Here is a 22,726-nt window from a genome sequence, read left to right as displayed (position 1 = left end):
ATGACATGAGGGTAAGTGATTAATGACAAAATTTTCATTTTGGGATGGAGTATCCCTTTAAAGGACTGGTTACTGAATTTGAATCAGCGAATCAAATCCTGTCGACTCTATTTTTCCTTTATTTAGTTGGGAAATTCTGGCCGATACATAGAATTAATTTAATGTTATGTATGAAAAACTGATTAGATAAACTTTTTTAATGATACATGGATGATATTTAAATTCTATGCAATTCTTAAAATAAAATTAAAATAAAATAGTAAAACTCAAAACAATCAATCATTTTAAATGCTGAAAGTGAATTTAGGTATCACTATACGATATAATATACAGTAAGAAAAAACGATATTTATTTTGATAGAGCTAAATATTTTTCTTAAACTATTGTTTGTTTTAAATATTAACATTAGATGTAAAAATAGAGAAAATGAGCATAAACAATTAAATATCCAAAATCAACCGATATCAGTTAAATTACAAATCGACCGATAACCAATATGGTACCGCATAGCACTATTTTAATACACATTTGTTCACTTTTGTTGGGTTGTTTTGCACTAGGCAGAAGTACAGTATAGTTATAATACAGAGCATGTTGCTCTGTACCCTCTGACTGTTTAAAATACTTTCAGCGTTTCACTTTTGCATGACTAAATGTAGACATGCATAGCGTGAGCACTGTGCTCCACACTAAAGAATCAGTTTCACATGTGTAATCTTAAACGTCTTCAGAGGCCAAAGCTCTACCAGCTTCTAAAAAGTGAATGTAAAGTGATGCTGAAATTGGATTAAGACTAGTAAGCAGTGAAGGGATATCGCTGTTGATGTCGCTAAAATGTTAACATAAGCAAAATAATATTTCTGTGTTTAGCTTAGCACCATCGCAGTAACCAGTGTCCACTTAGTTGACATTAAGATGTAGTACATGTAGTGAATCGCCCTTGTGCCCTTAGTTGTAAGCACTCTTAGAAAGCCAACGTCTGAGTTTAGCGTACTTGGCAAATGACTCACATACTGCTAGTCTAAACAAACCTGGGCTCTGCTTTCCTGACATAAACAGCTGTCAGAATGTAAAATACGTGTATCTAGATTGTTTCATATAATAAACAGCATTCCACATTCAGCTTAGATTACAAATTCGATTAGGGCGAAGCAATTGTATTGTATGGATCTCAGACACTAGCATTTCTGTGTTTATTTTATAATGCGTATTGGATGTGATTTGGTCTAATTCATTTTAGGAATTTGCCATAAGCCACTGTTAATTAAAACGGAATTGCTCACAGTGGTTTTATAATGTATTGGCTATATTTTGAGCCCCTGCCTTTACAGTATATTTACATTATTTGTCATCAAAATAAACTTTTAATAAAATGGTTACATATGACATTAATAGTTAAGGGATGCATGGGTGAATCATCAGTTTATGACAAATGAATTATGGCTTAACTTTTGGTTTCCAGTTGATACATAAGGATAAGAGACTTGAGAGCTCAAGTCCTTAGGTCACTAGTTCCTTTAGATATGCACACATGTGAAATGAGAAGTGACAGAACTGTTACAGGAGCTCAGATGTGGCTTTATAGCCCCAGAGGAGTGTGATGATAAATTAGATATGACATTGCTTTTCTTTTTAGAGAGAAAACCCACAATTTTCTTTTATACTGTATCTAAAACCTACTGTCCTTAATTAATGTAAAAACCTGAACATATATATATATATATATATATATATATATATATATATAATAATTTATTTTTATTTTTTTCACCCTCAGATTCCAGATATTTAAATAGTTGTATCTTGGTCAAATATTATGGCCCTTATGAGGTATACCACTGAACATCACCCATTGCAATGCATCAAAATATTCAACTGCTTCTTCATTTCCAATTTGATTCATCAATTTATTTATTTTTCTTGGGTAAGCCACAACAGCTGCATGTAAACATTTCCTCGTATGATTTATTGACCTTGTATCATATTATCAAATGCATGAACTATTTCTGTCACACTAATTTACTTAACTATTGCACAACATGTCATCTTGCAATGTCATACGCACTTTTAACCCTTAATAATTCAATGTCATACGCACTTTTAACCCTTAATAATTCAAAGACATACTTGAAGAAACTGTAAGTTTGTTTGTTTTGTTTTTTTACCTTGCAATATCATTTTCAAATTCATTCTGACAGCACACTGACTTCTAATAAGATGAATAGCTTCTGTTTCTTTCCCATGTCTGTTTTAGGAGTTTGTAAGTTTGGCGACAAAATTCTGCGAAAAGGGCAGATTGCTTTATGGCAGCAACAAATGCAGTGCCTTCAGCCAGTTCAGAGATTGTCTGAAAAGCCCTGTTCACACCAAGAATAATAACTTTAAAGATGACTAAAAAAAGATATGGATATTAGCATCCACACAAGTGGACCATATTGTCTGTAAGCGCACGTTCCTCTGCTGCTTTAAAGGGGTCACCGTTTGCCCGTTTTCCATAAGTTGATATGATTCTTTAGAGTCTTGATGAAAATTCTGTAACATAGTTTGGTTAAAATTTCTCAATGGTAGTGTAAAACAACACCGTTTTTTCCCTATCAAAAACTGTTCTTTTCAGAGCAAGCTGTTTTCTTGCATGCTGCTTTAAATGCAAATGAGCTCTGCCCACCCCGCCCCTCTCTGAGAGATGGTAAACTTTAGCCGCATTCATCATGAAACTTGTTAATTAGCACGTTATTAGGAAAGGCGAATTGTAAAGATTCATTAAAAAACCTTACACTTCTTCTGGACATGAAGCTGGATCACGAATGATTCGCACAAAGATAGATGCATTTAGGTAGATCAGGGTTTCAGATATTTTAAATCTTTATCCAGAACATACCTTTTATTGTGTCCCTTACTCTGACATTAGGCTATATTATCATTCATACAGAGGACTTCATTATGCTATTTTATGCTGATTAAATTATGCTCTCTTTAAGATACACAGTGCAGATGTGTTTTAGATTAGTTTATTACTCATTGGAGATGTTTTAAACCAGATCTGTGTGTGTGTGTGTGTGTGTGTGTGTGTGTGTGTGTGTGTGTGTGTGTGTGTGTGTGTGTGTGTGTGTGTAAAGGGCTGTAGTCACAGGCTTTGCCAAAGCCAAACCAAAATAGTGTAAAGCAGCTGCTGTGAGAGGAGTCAAATGTGAGAACTTCCAAAGCAACAGCCATGTGGCTTCATTTGATCACCTGTGTAAGTGTAATAGATGACAGGAAGGTCACTGATTGTTTGGAAAAAGAGAGAAAGGGGGATCTGTGAGACTGTGAGAACTTGAATGTGAATGAATTCATGTGGGATTGTAAGCAGATAAACTAAAGCTTTTATTAGCAAAAATTACAAGGCCTCCAATGGTTTTGATGCGAAAAATACACCTCTCTCCCTCTGCCACGCGGTTCCCGTCTGAAGGTTCCTCTGAAATAATGGCACTTTAATTGTATCCTGTCAAACCTTGAACAATAGCTTCCTTTCATTACTATAAAAATACAAAAACAAAGAAGATAGTTAGTCTATCAAAAGCACATATCTAGAGTCATTTCCTCAGGGATATCAGTGTAAAATAATAGAAATAGAAAAGCCCTTATGTTGGGGAGAAGAAAGCTGGAGAAAGGCTACTTGCACTTTAAAGCGAGTACACAGCGTCATATTTCACCTCTCCAAATATTTCCTCATAAAAGCCTTCTCTCTACACTCAAGCTGAAGTCTCGGGCTGAAATAAATAGCTTGTGCATCCCTCTACCATACCAGCTCTCTTTTATTTCAGCCTCACACGTGAGCTTGTAACCTTCATGACCTTTGACTGGTTGCTATTTTTAATGTTTTTTTAAATATTTACAGTATTATACACACACACACACATACTACCAGTCAAAAGTTTTAGAACAGTAAGATTTTTTTATATACATATATTTTTCTCCTCACCAAGCCTGCATTTATTTGATCCGAAATACAGCAAAATCAGTAATATTGTGAAATATTTTTTCATATTTAAGACAACTGGTTTCTACTTTAATATATTTTAAAATGTCATTTATTCCTGTGATCAAAGCTGAATGTTCAGCATCAATACTCCAGTCACATGATCCTTCAGAAATCATTCTGATATGCTGATTTGAAAACATTAATTATTATTATTATTATTATTATTATTATTATTATCATCATCATCATTATTATCAATAATTGAAACAGTTGAGTAAATTTTTTCAGGATTATTATATGAACAGAAAGAACCATAGATTAGAATTTTTAAGATTTTTATTTCAGATAAATGGTGTTCTTCTGGACTTTCTATTCATCAAAGAAAAAAAAGAAGTATATTTTATATAATAAACTATATTTTCTGACATCCTATATTAGAATCTGTTCTGAATTATACATGTATTTTGCAAATATTGTACACACTCAAACAATGACAACAGTTTGACACAAAATGTATTGCGGTTACAGAATTAAATATTTATGAATCATAAAAAATATTTCATGGTGGCATGATGTCCATAAGAGAAAAGCATTGAGAATAGCATAAAATATATTTACAGTTGTGCATTGTGCAATCTATTTCTGCTATTTATGAATCAGTAGTATATATATGCTAGATAACTGATGCGTCAAAAACCATTAGGATCATTTTAATAATTTCTAATTCTGTTCAGTATAGATTACCCAACCACCTGGTGTGAAAACAGATTAGAATGAACTTGTCAATGGTTTCCAGGAACATTGCGCCAACTGCTGGCATGCTGAGCGAACAGCTCAAAACAAAGATAACAGCGCCCTCTGCTGAGCAAACGTTGACTTTTACTATGATACGTTAATCTATTTAGGTCAAAGCAGAAAATTGCTAAATTTTGCAATTATCAAAATAAAAGTATCTGCGATATTTATTATATTCATGCAAGACATGATTCTATTGGTCAGACAATCCAACACATCAAACTTGCATGCAACTCAACAAAATTATTGCACACTTAATTAAAGAGCTTTTTGTTACCTATTGTCCACGATACATGTAATTTTTTTAGAAAGAGAGCAATCTTAGAACTTAATAACTCAAATCTATATGAGAAATAGAAAAAAAACAAACTGTTGTTTATATTTAATTTAAAAAAATCACAGATAATTATAATCTGTGATTCTATATATAAATATATAATCTGTTTAACTAACCCAAATTGCCATGATAACTACCTATATACTACTATACTACTACTTTTTTTAATTGACTACTGTACATCATGTACAGTACATCATATTACTGTACATCATGTTAACACAAGTAATATATTTGTTAATCACAATAATACACTATAAATTATGTCACCAGTGATTATTGTCTCATTAAAATATATGAAGAATTAAGGATGAATCATAAATGAAACTGATTATATGCCACACTAGTGATTCCTTATAAGATTTGAGCACTAAGAAGCTCTTCATAGTGTTCAGGTCGATATCTTTGAAGGTAAACATGCATTTTCCCCTTTACTTTCTTCTCACAGCTTAAACCTGTGGAGACAAACAAGATAAATACAGTATATATTATTAAGTGAAAATTTTGGAATTGTGATTTATATATCATCTGAAAGCTGAATAAATAAGCTTTAATGTATGGTTTGTTAGAATATGACAATATTTGGCTGAAATACAACTATTTGAAAATCTGGAATCTGAGGATACTAATATATATATGAAATACAACTATTTGAATATATATATATATATATATATATATATATCTATATATATATATATATATATATATATTATATATATATATATATATTGCCTTTAAAGTTGTCCAAATGAAGTTTTTAGCAATGCACATTACTAACCAAAAATTAGGTTTTGATATATTTACAGTAGGACAAAAATATTTTAGTTACTTGAAATAAAATCAACGTTAGCTGAAATGAAAAAGAAAAAAAAAAACTTTTAGTTAGTATTAGTATTTATTAGCATTAATTAGTAATATTATTAACTAATAATTAATAAAAACTGTAATAGAATATCAATCATACTAAAGAAAGAGTGGTGTATACAGGTGCTGGTCATATAATTAGAATATCATCAAAAAGTTTATTTATTTCTCTAATTCCATTCAAAAAGTGAAACTTGTATATTATATCATTCATTACACAAAGACTGATATATTTCAAATGTTTATTTCTTTTAATTTTGATGATTATAAACTAACAACTAAGAAAAAACCCCAATTCAGTATCTCAGAAAATTAGAATATTGTGAAAAGGTTTGATATTGAAGACACCTGGTGCCACACTCTAATGAGTTAATTAACTCAAAACACCTGCAAAGGCCTTTAAATGGTCTCTCAGTCTAGTTCTGTAAGCTACACAATCATGGGGAAGACTGCTGACTTGACAGTTGTCCAAAAGATGACCATTGACACCTTGCACAAGGAGGGCAAGACACAAAAGGTCATTGCAAAAGAGGCTGGCTGTTCACAGAGCTCTGTGTCCAAGCACATTAATAGAGAGGCGAAGGGAAAGAAAGATGTGGTAGAAAAAAAGTGTACAAGCAATAGGGATAACCGCACCCTGGAGAGGATTGTGAAACAAAACCCATTCAAAAAAGTGGGGGAGATTCACAAAGAGTGGACTGCAGCTGGAGTCAGTGCTTAAGTGTACAATATGTAGGGATGTATGCACCCTGGGGGTTTTCAGCTGTCGCATTCCTTGTGTCAAGCCACTCTTGAACAACAGACAGCGTCAGAAGCGCTTGCTTCAAAAGGACTGGACTGCTGCTAAGTGGGTCCAAAGTTAAGTTCTCTGATGAAAGTAAATTTTGCATTTCCTTTTGAAATTAGGGTCCCAGAGTCTGGAGGAAGAGATGAGAGGCACACAATCCACGTTGCTTGAGGTCCAGTGTAAAGTTTCTACAGTCAGTGATGGTTTGGGGTGCCATGTCATCTGCTGGTGTTGGTCCACTGTGTTTTCTGAGGTCCAAGGTCAATGCAGCCGTATACAAGGGGAAGTTTTTAGAGCACTTCATGCTTCCTGCTGCTGCCCAACTTTATGGAGATGCAGATTTCATTTTCAAACAGGACTTGGCACCTGCACACAGTGCCAAAGCTTCCAGTACCTGGTTTAAGGACCATGGTATGCCTGTTCTTAATTGGCCAGCAAACTCGCCTGACCTTAACCCCATAGAAAATCTTTGGGGTATTGGGAAGAGGAAGATGCGATATGCCAGACCCAGGAATGCAGTAGAGCTGAAGGCCACTATCAGAGCAACCTGGGCTCTCATAATACCTGAGCAGTGCCACAGACTGATCGACTCCATGCCACGCCGCATTGCTGCAGTAATTCAGGCAAAAGGAGCCCCAACTAAGTATTGAGTGCTGTACATGCTCATACTTTTCATGTTTATACTTAAGTTAAGTTATATCATTCTTAAGTAATATTCTGATTTTCTGAGATACTGAATTTGGGATTTTACCTTAGTTATCAGTTATAATCATCAAAAGTAAAAGAAATAAACATTTGAAATATATCAGTCTGTGTGTAATGAATGAATATAATATACAAGTTTAATTTTTTGAATTGAATTCTTGAAATCAACTTTTTGATGATATTCTAATTATATGACCAGCATCTGTATATGATATGTGTGTCCACAAACATGATCTTACCCAGTTCTACAGCAATGGCTGAAATCCTCTGCAGAGCTGCATTCATGTCACCTCCTTCAGGCACCAGAACCTCAATCTCTCCCACACAATGTCCGAAATCAGCCTGGTCCAGATCCACCCGCACTGCACCGGTCTCCCTCTCTAGCGTGTAAGAGCAGCGCTCGGTCTTGAACTCGGCAAAACAGACCAGATTGAGGTCATTCAGCCACTTTGTGTCATCTGCTGAACAGATCTCTGTGTCCTCATTTTCTGCGACTTTGTCAATTTGTTCCCTTTGTGAGGAATTTGATTCACTGCCTTCAGCGGTGTGTTCCCTGATTATCCTGCTGACTTCTGACCGAATCAGAGGGAGACTGGTTATCTCTCTGTATCGTGTACAAAGGGTCTCTGTGTCATTATCAGGTGTACAAGTTCCTGAAACTGCAGGGCATTTCAACTCCCACAATCCCTCTCGGCATCTCAACCAGAAATTTTTTAGCGTGAGGATGAAATTTGGTGAGTCGAAGTACTGGTCTCGGAACTGCCACTGACCGATGCATTTAGCTGTACAGAGATATGAAAATATAAGAAATAGACATTAAATGAAAGGGAAGTTAATATTGTTGCTTGTTACTTTAGGATTCTGTATAATAATGAATATAAGTATAAGGTGTGTGTGTGTGTGGTATAAATTATTCATTTGGATAATGAGATGTGAACGCACCTCCAATATCTTGTAGTTTTCCAATAATTTCTGCATCACAAACGAATTTTCTCTCAACTTCTACAGTCATTTTGTTCTATGAGACATACAAATCAAAACGAGAAAGACAGTTGAATACTGGCATATTCATTATATTAATTATATTAATTCAAGACTACAGTAATGAACAATCTGTAATGTTGTAGTGCCAAATAAAATCAGATCAGCTGTTTCAAAAGCTAGCTCGTTATGTTTTCGAGACACAGGCAACAGCAAATTAATTATTAGCTTTGACAGTGGTAAAAATACTGTAACTAACCTTACAACTGCTGTTAAAAATCCGGTTGAGATAGTCAATGAAAACAAACTATCAAACACAAAACAAGTAAACTGATCAAGCAGTTGTGTAATGAGGACAGACCTTGGCTTAGACTGTATGGGACAGACGCGGAATCGGGGTCCTGTGCAGCTTTTCCGTTCAGGCATATTTACGGACAGCCTAATATCTGTAGAACGATCATAAGCATTACTTACGGACAAATATTGTATTTCTATCAAGATTAGACATTTTACATATATGTTATTGCATAACACATGTTGCTACTTTATCCAGTGTGGTTTTGTGTTAAATATTTAAACAGCAAAATAAAATAAAAACTAACAACATGTTCAAACAGCATTGCCAAATTGCCAAAAAAATACATATAAGTGTAAATATTGTATCCATAATATATCATAATCAAATATATACTATATTCATGTTATATTCATGAGACTGCTCAAATATAATTTTGTTATAAATAAAAACAAGCTGGAAAGAAAGTAGCAACAGCACTACAAATCGATTATTTATATATATATATATATATATATATATATATATATATATATATTCTTTTATGAAGACAAAACCTTGTTAATTTTAATTCATTTGTAAGTTTCTTTGTGTAAAAGTATCTGCTAAATGAATAAATGTAATAGATAAGATATGTTTGTTTGTTTGTTAGATAGATAGATAGATAGATAGATAGATAGATAGATAGATAAAACATTAGCCTAAGATAGCATACAGAACCTTAAGACTTAATGACTTAAAAATATAAATTATATACAGAGTGTATGTTCGAGTGATAGAATAATATTCATACACTAAAAGCACTTAAGCATGGGTTATTTCTGTATTAATGTGCCTAAATATCAAAGTTGATCTTTTTTTTTGCATTTTTATTTAAATAAACAACTCTGTGCAATCAGTTTAATCAGCATTAGCCAGATCAGACTGCATTTTCATTTTAATTATTAGATTACATATATTCGCTTAGAACTATTTTATTCTTGTAATTAGAAAGCATATAATCCTAATTAACACAGCATTAATTATATAAAAACAGGCCCTAAATAAATAAATAAAAAATATTAATTAATTATTTGTAAGTTACAATCGCCTACATTTAAACATTTCTGTTTTGGCATGCGCTTTTTTAAATACTTCGCCTCTTCAGCTAAAAGTCGACAAAAATCTCAAATAGAGTATAAATAACTGAATTAATGTCAGTATAACAACATTGTTCCAACATGTTTTTAGGTGTGTTGAATCATTTAATAAACCGTTTAGAGGGAAGAGAAACATTCTTGGAGAGAGTGAGCAGTCAGCTTTTGGGGGAGCTGTCTGTGTGTTTACTAGCGGACGAGAGCAATGCGAGAGAGAGAGAGAGAGCGATCCGGGGGAGAGGGAGGACTGCGACGGGGTGAGTGAGTGAGTGAGTGAGTGAGTGAGTGAGGGAGGGAGAGAGAGAGAAAACTTTTCAGTTTTAAAGAGCGAGAGGAAGCGTGTGCTGGAGTCCCAACCATGCAGGTAAAGACTTAGCTAATTGCTTTAGTGTTAATTAAACGATGTTGACGCTGAATTGAGGCAAGAAGTTGCGATCGAGGGGCGATGCGGATCCCCTCGCGTCGCCCCAGCACGACTAATAATTAGATGCATGCCATTTCACGGCGAATATTTAGTTACAATTCGAGTGTTAAAATCTTAACTTTTCTGCCTCGGTCTCTCATTTTGGCCCCGCCACCCCCGTTTCGCTGCTCGTTGTGTTGCACGTCGCTCTTTTCGAGCAGCAATGCGCTTCATCCATCGTTAATTACTGCGTTTCTGCAATTATTAAAAACGCACATTCTAATGCTCAATAACAACGTTATGTACTAAACGGGGAACTTAGACCGCCGACTGCAAGGTATTGAGTTATATAACGCTGAGGGGTGACGGCAAACGGGTTTTTTTTTAACACATCTGTATGAAGCAAGCCCAAATTCATTAATTAAATAGCGTAGTCGAAGTAGGCCGCAGTATCCGCTGTGGGAAGCGGACGGCGGGCGGGGAATGTCTCAAATGCCCGACCAACAGGCCACAATCAGGGGGGGCGAGGAAGTAATCAAGCCCGAGGTTTTTACCTCTGAGGAGCCGAAAGCCTATTTACACAATTCAATTATGTGCGTTTAAAGCAGACTTGTACTGCAGCATCTCGAGCGTTGCGATTGTTTTAAGCTTTTAATTTATTCTCGCAGCTCTAATTCTGCGTCTTTTGAGAAGTTTGTGGGCGAGTTTGCGGCTTTGATATGCGATCCATAATTAGTTGACCAATTTGTTTGAGTGTGTTGTTAGCTGCGTTAGCTATGTGAAGTGCCACGACTGTTTATGAGCGAGAAAAACGGCTTCTTTTGTTTTAACACGCACCCTTCAAGTAAGAAATCACTAAAATCAGTCGCTTTGCAGCGATTAAAGTTGGAAAAGGGGGGTAATTATGGGACACAGCAGACCTGCAATGCGATCCACTTAAATGGGGTATTTTTATGTCACATGATTACACTGGAGTGGAGTGTGTGTGTGTGTATGTATGGTGTGTGTTAGCGAGGCAGGCTAAAGCGACCGCTCCGTTTCCAAATTGATTCAGCAGCACACGGGTCTTGCTAATTAGGCTGTGGGTTAATTAAACGAAATCATCAAGAGTTATGGCGGGCCTATGAGCTCGCTGTCGAAACGGCAGTGTCCCGCTGGTGTGTGTGTTCGTCTGTCTTTGACCTGTTTAGGAGAAGGTAATAGTACTTGTGTTGAGGATTCAGTGCATGTTTTCAGTCTAGCAGGGAAGCTAATTGGCGTGGCATTGTAGCACTGTTTGGCATTTGATGTCTGTTCGTTCCTTGACAGTGGCCTGGCAGTGTAAAAACGAAGCCAGAGAAACTGTATGAAATTTAAATGATTTTGCATGTATACGTTAAATGAAGTCGTTAGATGTCAATTAAGATGTTTATGTTCTCTGTCTTTCTGCACGTATGTGTTACTTTATTTATTTGGGTTATTGTTTTAAAGAGAACATTACTGCAATTATAATCCCTGGGGATTTGCACCCATTATCCGTTATTTACAGCCTTATTCAAATAGGGGCAAACATGTTGACAGATCCACACTATGATTTCACTCACATCAGCATATTATAAGACCAGTCAACCTAGGTCAACATTTAGGCCTCCTCTAGCCTGTTAGTTATTGCCAGAATTGATAAATGTATGCATAGATTCTGGGTGTTATCAGATGGGGGCGGGGGGGGGTGTTATTAACATGGGAATTGCCTCATATGAATTATTTTCATTCAAATGCATGAATTATAAAACAAGCCGCCAAGGTAATTGGTGATGTATAGATTTATGTTGTGTGCCCTAGCAAAAAGAACATGCGACTGCATATGTGGAAATCAATTTGATGTCTGGCCTGTTATTATAAGTGCCATAGGCACAGATTGTATGGAAGCCTATATAAGACAAAAATAAAAGAAGTCAAAATGTTAGCAAGACCTTATTGTAAATTGTGCTCTAAATTAGATTAAAGGGGTGGGGGTTGATCTATGGTGATATGTTCTACATTATTCGTATGCATAGTGTTTTTTGTTTTGTGTTTTATTAGTAAGTGGGGTTTGCTTACATGAAAGCAGTTAATCTAGTTAATGAGATGACTGTTGCAATTTTTTTAAAGTATTAGTTTTGATGATTTCGTTTATTTGATCTGAAGAACTATTTCGTGCTGATTGTACATTAGAGACGGTGCACTGTCAGAAGAATTTTATTGCATTAGATGCTGTCTATAAAGTATGTCCAGTTTTACAGATTTATGCTGTAATACTTTTTATGTTGGTTAAGAAAGGGCTTAATTCACCCCAAAATGATTGTCATTCCAAACTTGTATGACTTTATTTCTTCTCAGCAGAAACATAAAAATTGATCAAATTAAAAAATGAAAAAAGTCTTCAGTGGGGTCCAGTATGGTTTAGGCAGGATGATGTTCTACAAAACATCTTTTGTATTCTGCAAAGATAATCATACAAGGTTAGGAATGACATGAGGGTGAGTAAATGATGACATACTTTTTAAGGTGAACTAGCTGTTGTTAAGACTTAGCTTTGTAAAGTGCTGCATTTATTTCATGTATTTGTTAATATCAGATTTCTTTCAGATCACTGAGACGTGTTAAAAAAAAAGGACCAATTCAAATACACAGTATGCAGCATTGAGGGTACATTAAAAAAAAAATACTGTAAAATATAATAAAAATTTCTATATTAAATTAAAAAAAAAGCATTCTTTAAATTAATGAGTAAAGGAATATTTGCCCTTTTTAGATATGATTAAATACTATTACATATCATAATGTGACTTTGGTGTCAGGAGGAGCCAGGAGAAACTCTGAGAGGTGCCAATAACAATGGGGTCAATGTGGTTATGCCCTCTATGTCAGTGAGAAGCAACCAGACCGTGGAGAATCTCTCTCATCACCTTACAGATACAAACACAATGTCCTCCCCTGCTTGCCTTGATAAGTTACTGGATATTGTGAGTATATTTACAAAGAGCACTTTTATAAAAAAAACGAAAAAAAAAAAAGAAACATGAGTTATTACGTATTATAGTTTGATGTTAGCAGGTTGTCTGTATATATAAGGACAAAAGTAATGACAAGCTTATAGACGTGTCTTGGGTTTTTTTTTAAGTAAATAATGGGGTTTCCCTCTTTTTCAAAGGCGGCGAGGCTCCTACAGCACCGTTCCATTGCTGAAGAAGAAGAATCCCAACCGCCCAAAATGATGGCAGGGTGACTTTTTAGTCATCGGGATAAAGTTATTCTCAAGTGTTTTGTGTTTGTGGCCACAAGTGGTTCAACACTATCCTAGCACTGAGATACCAGGGTTCCAGTGTTATTGACTTGCCTACGGCTTAGGTTATGCACCACTGGACCCAAAATTGACTGTGTAGGTGACCACCTCGCTTCCAGTATTTTTGCCATGGCAATGAAGCACCTGTAGGTTGTAGGACTACTAAGTGTGGGCTCCCCCAAGTATTCAGTTTTTGTGCTGATTCCTGGATGTGATGATTGAAACTGAAAAAAATATTTATTTAACTGGTTCTGCTTTTAAATCTTGAAAAGCATGTTGTTTTCATGTTTGGGATATCAGGGGTTTCACAAGCTTTCTACGAGTCAGGATATGGACCAGGGACCTCCTGTTTAAATACTGTATAAACTGAGTGTTGTCTTTTAAGCCAGGGATCAAATAATAACATGTGTGATAGTCGTTTTATAGGTAATTATTTACCTACAATAAGATATTGCAAAAATACAAAAAAAAACCATTTATTTTGATTTGTGGATTTATATTCATTACAATAATCGTTACTTCGAGAGGATGTATTTATTGAAAACTTTAGCGTTGGGTTTAAAGTTACTTAATGTATTAGAGAAGTGAAAAGGATAAACACTTATTTTTTTATTTAAAAAAAAAAAAAGACACCAAACAACAATGAGTGAAAAATTAGGTGAAATGGTCCAAGACCTGTTGTCTTACTATTATGCATAATATTAGCCAAAAAATTGTTTGCAGAGTGTTACAAAAACTATTGTGGACTTTTTAAAAGGAATAAATGAAGTGCACTAATATGAATTGAATTTTATTTAATTCATCAGATGACGAATCTCAGCTGAAAACGCTTTAGAGAGAACACAAAATCCCCCTCAATGGGCTTCCCAGAAATGAGAGCATAGAGGAATCGTACAGAGATGCAGGTGACAAAGGGTGGTTCTTCTCAGGAAAAGAGTTGGATGAAGAGATGGAGGGACCTGGGAAGGAAATGCGGAAGGAAAGTGATGCCGGGGGGGCTGGACGTCAGATCAGGACAAGCAGAGCAAAACTATAAAAACAGCAGAGGCTTCTGTCAGCAAATGGCAGATCTGTCTGTGTAAAAACGTAGCCTCTGAAGGGTGGTGACAACCGTCCATTCAAGGTCGTAATGCGTGTTTGGAGTCATTTCCCACTAGAATGGCGTTGAGTGTTCATTATAATTCAGAACGCACCCCCATATTCAGAGGATGAGAACGGGCGGGACATTGAAAGACAGTGAATCAACCCCTTTTCCTGGCTCGACCTACATCTCCAAACGAAAACCATACCAGTGTGCCGTCTGTCGTGTCTCCTACAATCCATGCCATCACCCTGGAAAAGTCCCACTTGAAAAAAATCTGTGTTGCACCAGAAGTCGCAGCAGGAGTGCTGGGGAATATACTCCTAGTTCCACTGCAAATACGGGGAACTGGATCCATGGCTTACAAAACTTGGCTGCGACTACTGTTGGGAAGCAGACCACACAGTTAGTTAACACCTCCACCAGCAAATTGTGTCACCCAAGCAAACCTGACTGCAATCAGCAGTAATGATCCCAAAAAGACGGAGAGCAGGTGCAGCCTCAGAGCTAGCTCCTCATTACTTTCTTTCTCCGGTGGCCTCTGCACAAGCCATGTCTGCTATTCTCACCCACTCTGCCTGACTTCCAGTCCCTAATTTCTCTCGCCACACTCCATTCTTTCTTGTCTTCTTCTCTTAACACACAGGGACGTCTGCAACAGCAGGCACAGCTACCCCAGCCGCACTTTATACCCCAGCCTCAGAATGCTCATGCCCCTGGTGTTGAATGGACTCCAAACCCAAATGCCAGGGCCAGAATCCAGAGTCTCCAAAACCAGCTTTTGCAGCAGGCAGTGCCAGTTCTTGGTCTTCAGTGCTGCACAACAGGCTCTCTTGGCCCAAAGACTCAGTGGCTTACACAAGGTCAGTGGGCTGCATTTGGCCTCCCAACCACTAACTCAAATGAAGTTTAGAGGGAGACCAACCAAGATGCAGGACAAAGGTGCCGACATGAGAGTATGCAATGATATAAAAGTCGAGCCTTCTGATCAGCAATGTCACTAAAATCAGAAGCGGGACTGGAAAATCGATGGTGTAAAAAAAGAGATGTGTATTATGTGCTGAGAATACACAGTGAGCAAAAGGAATAACAGAGAAAATGGTGGGCGGACAGCACAACATGTGATAAAAAAGAGCAAGAAGAAAAGTGAAATGGAAAGTTGAGGGAACGGGGAAAAGTGGACCTTGTGTGAGGAGGAAGATGCAAACTCCAAAGTAACTAAATCCACAGCAGCCCCGGTCCTCACGGGTGATAGTCCGTTTGTCATGTGCTTGTGGATCCCAATACCAAAGGTCTGTCTCAGCCATACACATACCAGTTAACAAGCTCTGCTGCTGCTAACATAAACTTTCGTAACACTAATTTTGCTGCCTAAGATATCTTCAGGCCATAGAAGTGACAAAAGATCAACACGCTCTTGTCCTTCAGGACGGCCTGTGCTCACTGAGTTTCCAGTCCTCAGGTTCTATGGGCCGTTTTTAGAGTCACGAGATGATGCAGAGACATCTAGTCCCTCAGCGGGAGGACTGCGAAGCCCTCGGCAGGGGAGGTAGGGCTAAGTGGAGAAGAGGTACGTAAGTGGTTGTTCTTAGATGCCTGGCAATCCAAAGATAGGGGAGAGATTAGACAGCTTCCAGTGATGTGAAAGAGACAGAAGTATGGAGGAAGAAGAAAGGTAATTTAATGATAGATGATGGGGTGAAGAGGGACATAGTCCAACAGGGACAGTTTGGTCATGCCATTGACTTAATCCAGTAGTGCGGAAAGAACACAGGCATTGGTAAGGGAACGCCCCAAGAGAACTGCTGTGGACCTCTGACTCTGAAAATGAAAGAGTTCTACACGTCCTGTTATCCTCGTTACTGATGAGGAAAGTTCAAAGCAGCGGCTTCTATGAGGGAAGAGTCAGGTTAGCCCAGTCAAACGTCTTCACAGTAGAAGCCAACAGCTGAAAGGTCAAGTGGTGGTGGAAAGGTTCTTCGCTCTACCACAGTCTTCCTCTCGGATGCAGAGGATGAATATGATGCAGATGAACAAAGTACGAAGCGGAAAAAAAGAGAAAGAGTGAGATTGATAATGAAGAGGTGGAGATCACAGCGGGAGAAGCAAGATGTAGATCTTGATCTTCAGCTGGAGGCACAAGCAGATCCTCCTACTCCTCTTTCAGTTGCAGTTGATCACATCAGGGCGTTCCAGCTGGCATTTTGCAGTCACATGCCCCTTTCCTTGTCTTTTAACTCAACTTTCACCCCCAGTTATACAGAGCCATATGTACTTCTCGCTTACCCTTCATCAGTTATTGGGGTTGGTGTTTTCTGAAGGTGATAGGGGTAAAATGGCCCTTTTCAAACACTCAAGCAGTTACCTCGAAGTCCAGCTGCACTTTTCGGGACCCCCTTAAATGCACCCGCAGGCACCTCTCTTACCACTCCTTTTTTATCTAATGGTAATGATTGTGAGTCTGCTTTGGATCTAAGCATGGGGAAAAACCACAGCTCTACATTATCATCAACATCATCATTTGTCTTCACAGCCTAACAGGCCTTCATACAGAAAAGTCATTTGCTTGATGGTCTGGGATTGAGACCAGCGACTGTTGGAGTTCCTACAGAGGGAAGTCTTATTGTTGTTCATGTGAAGCACAGATTCTGCCATTGCTATCCCTTCTGCCAATAACAGTACTCTAACTAATCGCACTAATTTGGCTAAGACTAGCACTGTGTACATGAGGGCAGCAGAAAAAGTTAGCACATCACTCATGGAAAGGGGAAAAAGAGAAGGAACGAGAAAAAGAGCGTTCTCGGGAACAAAAGAGGCCAAAAAGGTCAGACGACGGTTCAGGGACATGAGACGGTCCAGGACCATCATCCATGCTGGACCAGCTTGATATTCTCTATGGATGTTATTTCAAAGATCCAAAACCTGGGAAAGCATGAGTTTGAGCAAATATCTGACGTGGGTGAACCTTCCAAAGAAAGTGGTTCAGATCTGGTTCCAGAATATGAGGGCCAGGGAGCGAAAGGGAGGAGGTCCGTTTTTTAATCAGTGATGGCACTTTGGCAGCTGTTGGGAAACCACTCATTAAGTTCACACTGGCCACTCTCGAAGCCCATATTCTCAACCCCACCTAAAACATAACCCAAGTCCCTCTACCGGCTGGGCCTCTGCAAAACCCCAAACTGGAAAATGTTCCCCCAAAGACGGATAAGGTGAAGGAGGTCAGGAGCCCCTGAAAACTCCCACTCAAGGTCCAGTAGACCAAATCAGACACCCTCTTTCACTGTTTGTGTCCACTGGTCCTTCATTAGTTTCACAATACCAAAGCAGAAGCAACTCCCATCACAATGGTTTAAAATAGCTCCTAAAACAGTGGCCACACCGGTTTTGCAGTCCCTCTGCTTGTACGTGGGATTCCTGCATCTCGATCTGCTCCAAAAAGGAAGGTTGAAGAGGTACGGAGAGCTGAGTCGGAGGACCATACTGATGAAGAGGACGATGCTTATCAAGGAGTGGTTAAGTCTGAGACTACCAGCCATACGGTGCCAAAATTGTCCACTACGCCAATTAACAAGAGTCTTCTGCCTTGGCATCTCAGAAACACAATGGGGCTCAAATCTATTGGTCCCAGAAAGGACCATTCAAGATCAACACCCTGTCAAGAGAACAGTTAGGCCTGAGCTCCCAGCGACCTACTCCCTACTACCACTACCACCACCACCCCTACCACACCATCCCCTGTAAAGATTACAGCACCCTCATGTCAAAGCCAAAAAAGAAACAAAGTTACATGCAGCAGGACTCCACCCCAAGACGACCTCGAACTCACCTGAACTCTCTTCAGCTGTCCATTTCGGCCTTCAGTCGTGCTACGAGACATGTGCTCATCCTAATGCCCTGGAGTGTGAGGCGTGGTGGGGACAGAGCTCGGGCTTCCACTAAAGGTTGTGCAAATCTGGTTCCAAAATTACACACGTGCCAAGGAGAACCGCTGGAGGCTTCAGCAAGGAAAATGGGTGTGAGGACACTTTAATATTTAATATTAAGAAAAGCAGCTATTTTCATATGTCAAATTTAGTATTTTGCTACAGTGACGACTGGGCTTCGAGGTCTTCAGATGTCTTTCTCATCATCAGCAACACAAGATATGTGCCAGATGCAGTAGATAAGATAAAATGGCACTCTAAAGTGGCACATTTAATTTAATTCGTATTTTTCCCTAGTGGTTGTAAAAAGCATATAAAAACAAAAAAAAAAAAGTTTTTTTTTTTTTTTTTTTACATTAATTGCTTTAAGTGATAGGTTACCCAAAATGAAAATTCTGATCATTAATTATTCACCACTAATTGTCATTCACAAACCCATCAGACCTTCATGCATTTTCCGGAACACAAATTAAGATATTTGTGATGAAATCCGAGGAGAACATACTAATGTAGAATGGGACATCTCTCTTAGTTCTAATCCTCTGTATATTCTGCGTTCAGATATGTAAAGCTGGGCAAGAAATTGCAAGTCCTTCTCTCAAAATGCTTCAGACATTTTTACAAAGACTGGTTTATGTACATTGTGTTGTGTTTCCTCTGCATGCAAACAAGGCGCAGTGCTGTCGGTTTTCTATATCAGAACACTGGCTCCTTGCGTCAGCAGCACCACACGCATGTGTCAAATGTGCATCAAAGACTGAACACAGAAGAGAAGAAATTTGTTGAATGAAGTCAGTACTTCTTGTAAGTTTCTTTGAGCCAAAAATTATCCTTGTAGCGTTATAACATTGTGGTTGAACCACTGATGTCACATGGACGATTTTAATGATGTCCTTAAAAAGGAAAAATCTGTTTGTTCCTTGCGTCTAGTTGAGGGTCCAGAAAGCTCTCGGATTTTCATCAAAAATCTTTCATGGTGAACCGAAGGTCTTATACGGGTTTGGAATGACAGGAGGGGTGAGCACATTAATGAAGATTTTTCTTTTTGGCAGTTAACTGTACCCTTTAAGTAAAAAGATTGTAAGAATAGCATTTTTATTCATCTTTGTACAAATAGCACATGGTTACTGAGTGTCATTCAGGTAAATAATGACCACATTTTTTTCCTTTAAAACAGGGATTTTAATTTGAATTTTTAACTTTTCTTTATTTTTATTGGTATGGCTTAGCATTCGTGTTATTTAAGTTAAACTGAAAACTAAACAAACATTTTTTTACATCTTCACCGCAGTCCGTCCTAATCCCAATGACCCTTCTAAGAAGGTAGACATCAGCTCGGGTAGCTACCTACAATATAATGCTCTCGAGCCAACGCCCCATCCTGCCCAAAACCTGTAAAACTGACAGTTATGTGATCCAACTCTATCTATATACCATCGGCCAGACAACAGGCCGTGAGACTCTGAGAGGCAGTGCGAGGCCTGTGGTGGTTGGAATTTGAATCCAGAGGCTGCAGCACGTGACCATGTCTTCTCAGCTCGACATCTTGCCACTCTGAGAACCACTAACTTTGGTCAAGCAAGCATCATTGGTCAGCAATGGATCTGGTTACGGGGTCTACTGGTGTTGCCAGCCAGTCTTCTACCCCATCACCAGCCAGCAGCTCCAGCTAAAAATTGAATTGAAGCTGGTATTGTCTGTGGACCCACTAAACTTGTTGGCTTCACTAGACAGAAAGAATGGGGTGCTGGTCTTTTAGCTTATAATGTTCTTTTGAGGCTCCTAAAAAATTGGAGGCAGGCCCAGTTGACACTGGCCATCTTCGCGCAGCTCTCTCCTGGATATCAGCGAGACATTGTTATTATTATGATATAGAGTCTTTGCATTACAGGGCGTCCTTTTAATGACCTATGTGCACAACAGCATCATTTTATTACTACTACAATAATCTCAACTGAAATGGTACGTCGATGGGACATGCTAATGCTTATGTGATTATGGTCCGTCATTTCACAACTTCATCCCGTTTAAACTCCTATTATGTTGGGTAAATATTTCTCCTCCTATCCTTTACACAAAAACACTGTGTTTGAGTGGGGAGGAATCTATGCGGAATGACGCACCCAAAAACTCAACCAAAGTGCTCTGGGTCTCAATTATGTTTGATGGTACTGCTTTGCCTTGAGCCAGCGGTGGTTTAGGCCGTTTAAAGCCTATCTTAGAAGGAGTCATTCTAAAGCTGATTTATCTCCAATTGCTATGGTTTAATTCAAAGAAATTCTTCTGTAAACAAGTCGTTCTAATTTCTGGCTCCAGTCTGAAATGAATAATAGACCTACGATAATGGTTTAGATGGTAATGAAATGACAAGGTAAGACTGAGAGAAAATATGCTGTCTTATGGAATAGCGATTGGGGAGGGGGAGAGTGTTCGGAATCCAGACGCCATTTAAAACGAGGGCCGCGGTAAACAATCCGATAGCCAATTTTAAACAACCATCATGACAATCCGTGGTGTTCCTCAGCAGCGCTCTCATTGATAAGTTTAAGATGGTCAGAGGGCCTCAATATACAGCACTTTGACGTTTTTTTTTTTTTTTTAAGGTTTTCGTGTTCCGCCAACTAAACATACTTTGTTGTATGGTGAATATTACTGTATGTCAAAAACTATAATGACGTATTAATCAGCTTTTACGGTTATTTTTAAAGGGTGTGCATTGCACATAGTTAAAACACAGGGAACAAAATATGGAATCAGCCCAGCCGCTGTGCACGAAAGTCAAAGTCAAGTCTGTCCTTACACTATTTTATATGGATATTTGTGGAACACCGAACTTATATACCTACCACCCTCTGATAAACCATTTAGTTTGGTTTGAATTTTTAGGGGAATAACCCCCAGATTGTCGATGATCAATTAAACACAAAAGTAATTATTTTATGGTAAGAGCAAAATAGGTTGTAGCATTATGGGAGAGAGTTGTCATCTTTTTTTCTTGTTCTTTCATTACAGCGGGTTTTTTTTTTTGTGTGTTGTTGCGCAACAAGATGCTCATACTGGATAGATTCAAGTATTTTTCTTAAAACCCGCCAGGAGAGAAGACAGGGGTGCTTACGTGGAACCGGGAAAATCATCAGGGAACAGGAGGTGTGATTGAAGGCCAGAAATACTAAAGACGATTTTCCTTTGGTGGATTTTGTATAAATTAGGGAACATTAATACTTTAACAAAAGCAAAACTAAAAAGATTTTTTTAATGAACATATTAAGAAAATGATATTCCAAAGTTGTTATTCTTCTTGCTTTGTCTCCTTAACAGAACACAAAAAGCAATCTTGATTGGAAGTTGTTCGTAATGCAAACGCAAATGGAGCTCCCATGCCTTGACACTTTGAACTAGTCCATGGTTTAAGCATGAGCTCAGAGAAATGCATTTCAGACACCACTTGAAACACTTGAAGTGCATAGAAAATTTTGTTATAGGGCTATGTCCCCACAAATACAAGTTGTGTTTCTTCACCTATTGTCAAGTTGTAGCTCATATGAAATGACGGACTGGGTTGTAGTGCAGTGCTACAGGACTGGGATTCACGTGTTTGCACTGTTTCAGATTATATCGGTAAATAGGGAGAAATTGCTTTTATATTCTCTTTTTCACTTCTTTCCTACTGCACAGACTTTGATTATCTACTTGTTATAACTTTCGTACTAATACTATTTTCAGTACTTCTACCACTTTTGATTATATTGATTCAAACTTTTTTTCGACTTGGAGAGTCTTGATATAAATTTTAAAAGATAGGTGGCAGTCTTTTTTATGAAAAATTAGATATGTTAAGCTTGTTTTCCCTCACTTGTCCCTTCATTTTGGTTGGTCCCCTTTTTTTCTTATGCAAAAAACAAAAAAAAATTTATGTTTTATGTTTCTCTTTATTATAAAAATTTTACCCTTGAATTTTGTAGATACATTAATTTTTTAAATTTTGGTGTTTTGGAAGCACTTTTAAAAAAATATTTGGACATCTTGCGGGGAATCTGAGAAAAAGCCAATATTTTAAAGCTTTAATCTTGTTTCCCCCAACCTGCTTGAGTTTCAATTTTGTTGATGGGTAGGAAAAATTTAAAAAACAAAAAAGCACCCTATTTGATAG

General features: G+C 37.7%; 1 protein-coding gene across 2 annotated transcripts; it reads right to left on the bottom strand.

The window, feature by feature from the left end:
• Positions 1-5,403: 5,403 nt before the first annotated feature.
• Positions 5,404-8,862, bottom strand: LOC122145009 (thiamine-triphosphatase-like). Of its 2 annotated transcripts, none has more exons than XM_042756247.1 (4): positions 8,796-8,862; positions 8,396-8,471; positions 7,693-8,235; positions 5,404-5,549 (listed from the first exon to the last, which is right to left on the bottom strand). In XM_042756247.1, the coding sequence occupies exons 2-4, from the start codon at positions 8,463-8,465 to the stop codon at positions 5,449-5,451; spliced, it is 714 nt and encodes a 237-aa protein (XP_042612181.1). In that variant the 5' UTR covers positions 8,466-8,471; positions 8,796-8,862; the 3' UTR covers positions 5,404-5,448. The 2 variants fall into 2 exon arrangements, with proteins under 2 accessions (XP_042612181.1, XP_042612180.1); XM_042756246.1 differs by having other exon boundaries at positions 8,694-8,850.
• Positions 8,863-22,726: the final 13,864 nt, after the last annotated feature.

Source organism: Cyprinus carpio, unplaced genomic scaffold, assembly GCF_018340385.1.
Source record: "Cyprinus carpio isolate SPL01 unplaced genomic scaffold, ASM1834038v1 S000006820, whole genome shotgun sequence".
NCBI lineage: Eukaryota > Metazoa > Chordata > Actinopteri > Cypriniformes > Cyprinidae > Cyprinus > Cyprinus carpio.
This window is presented reverse-complemented; position numbering and strand designations above follow the sequence as displayed.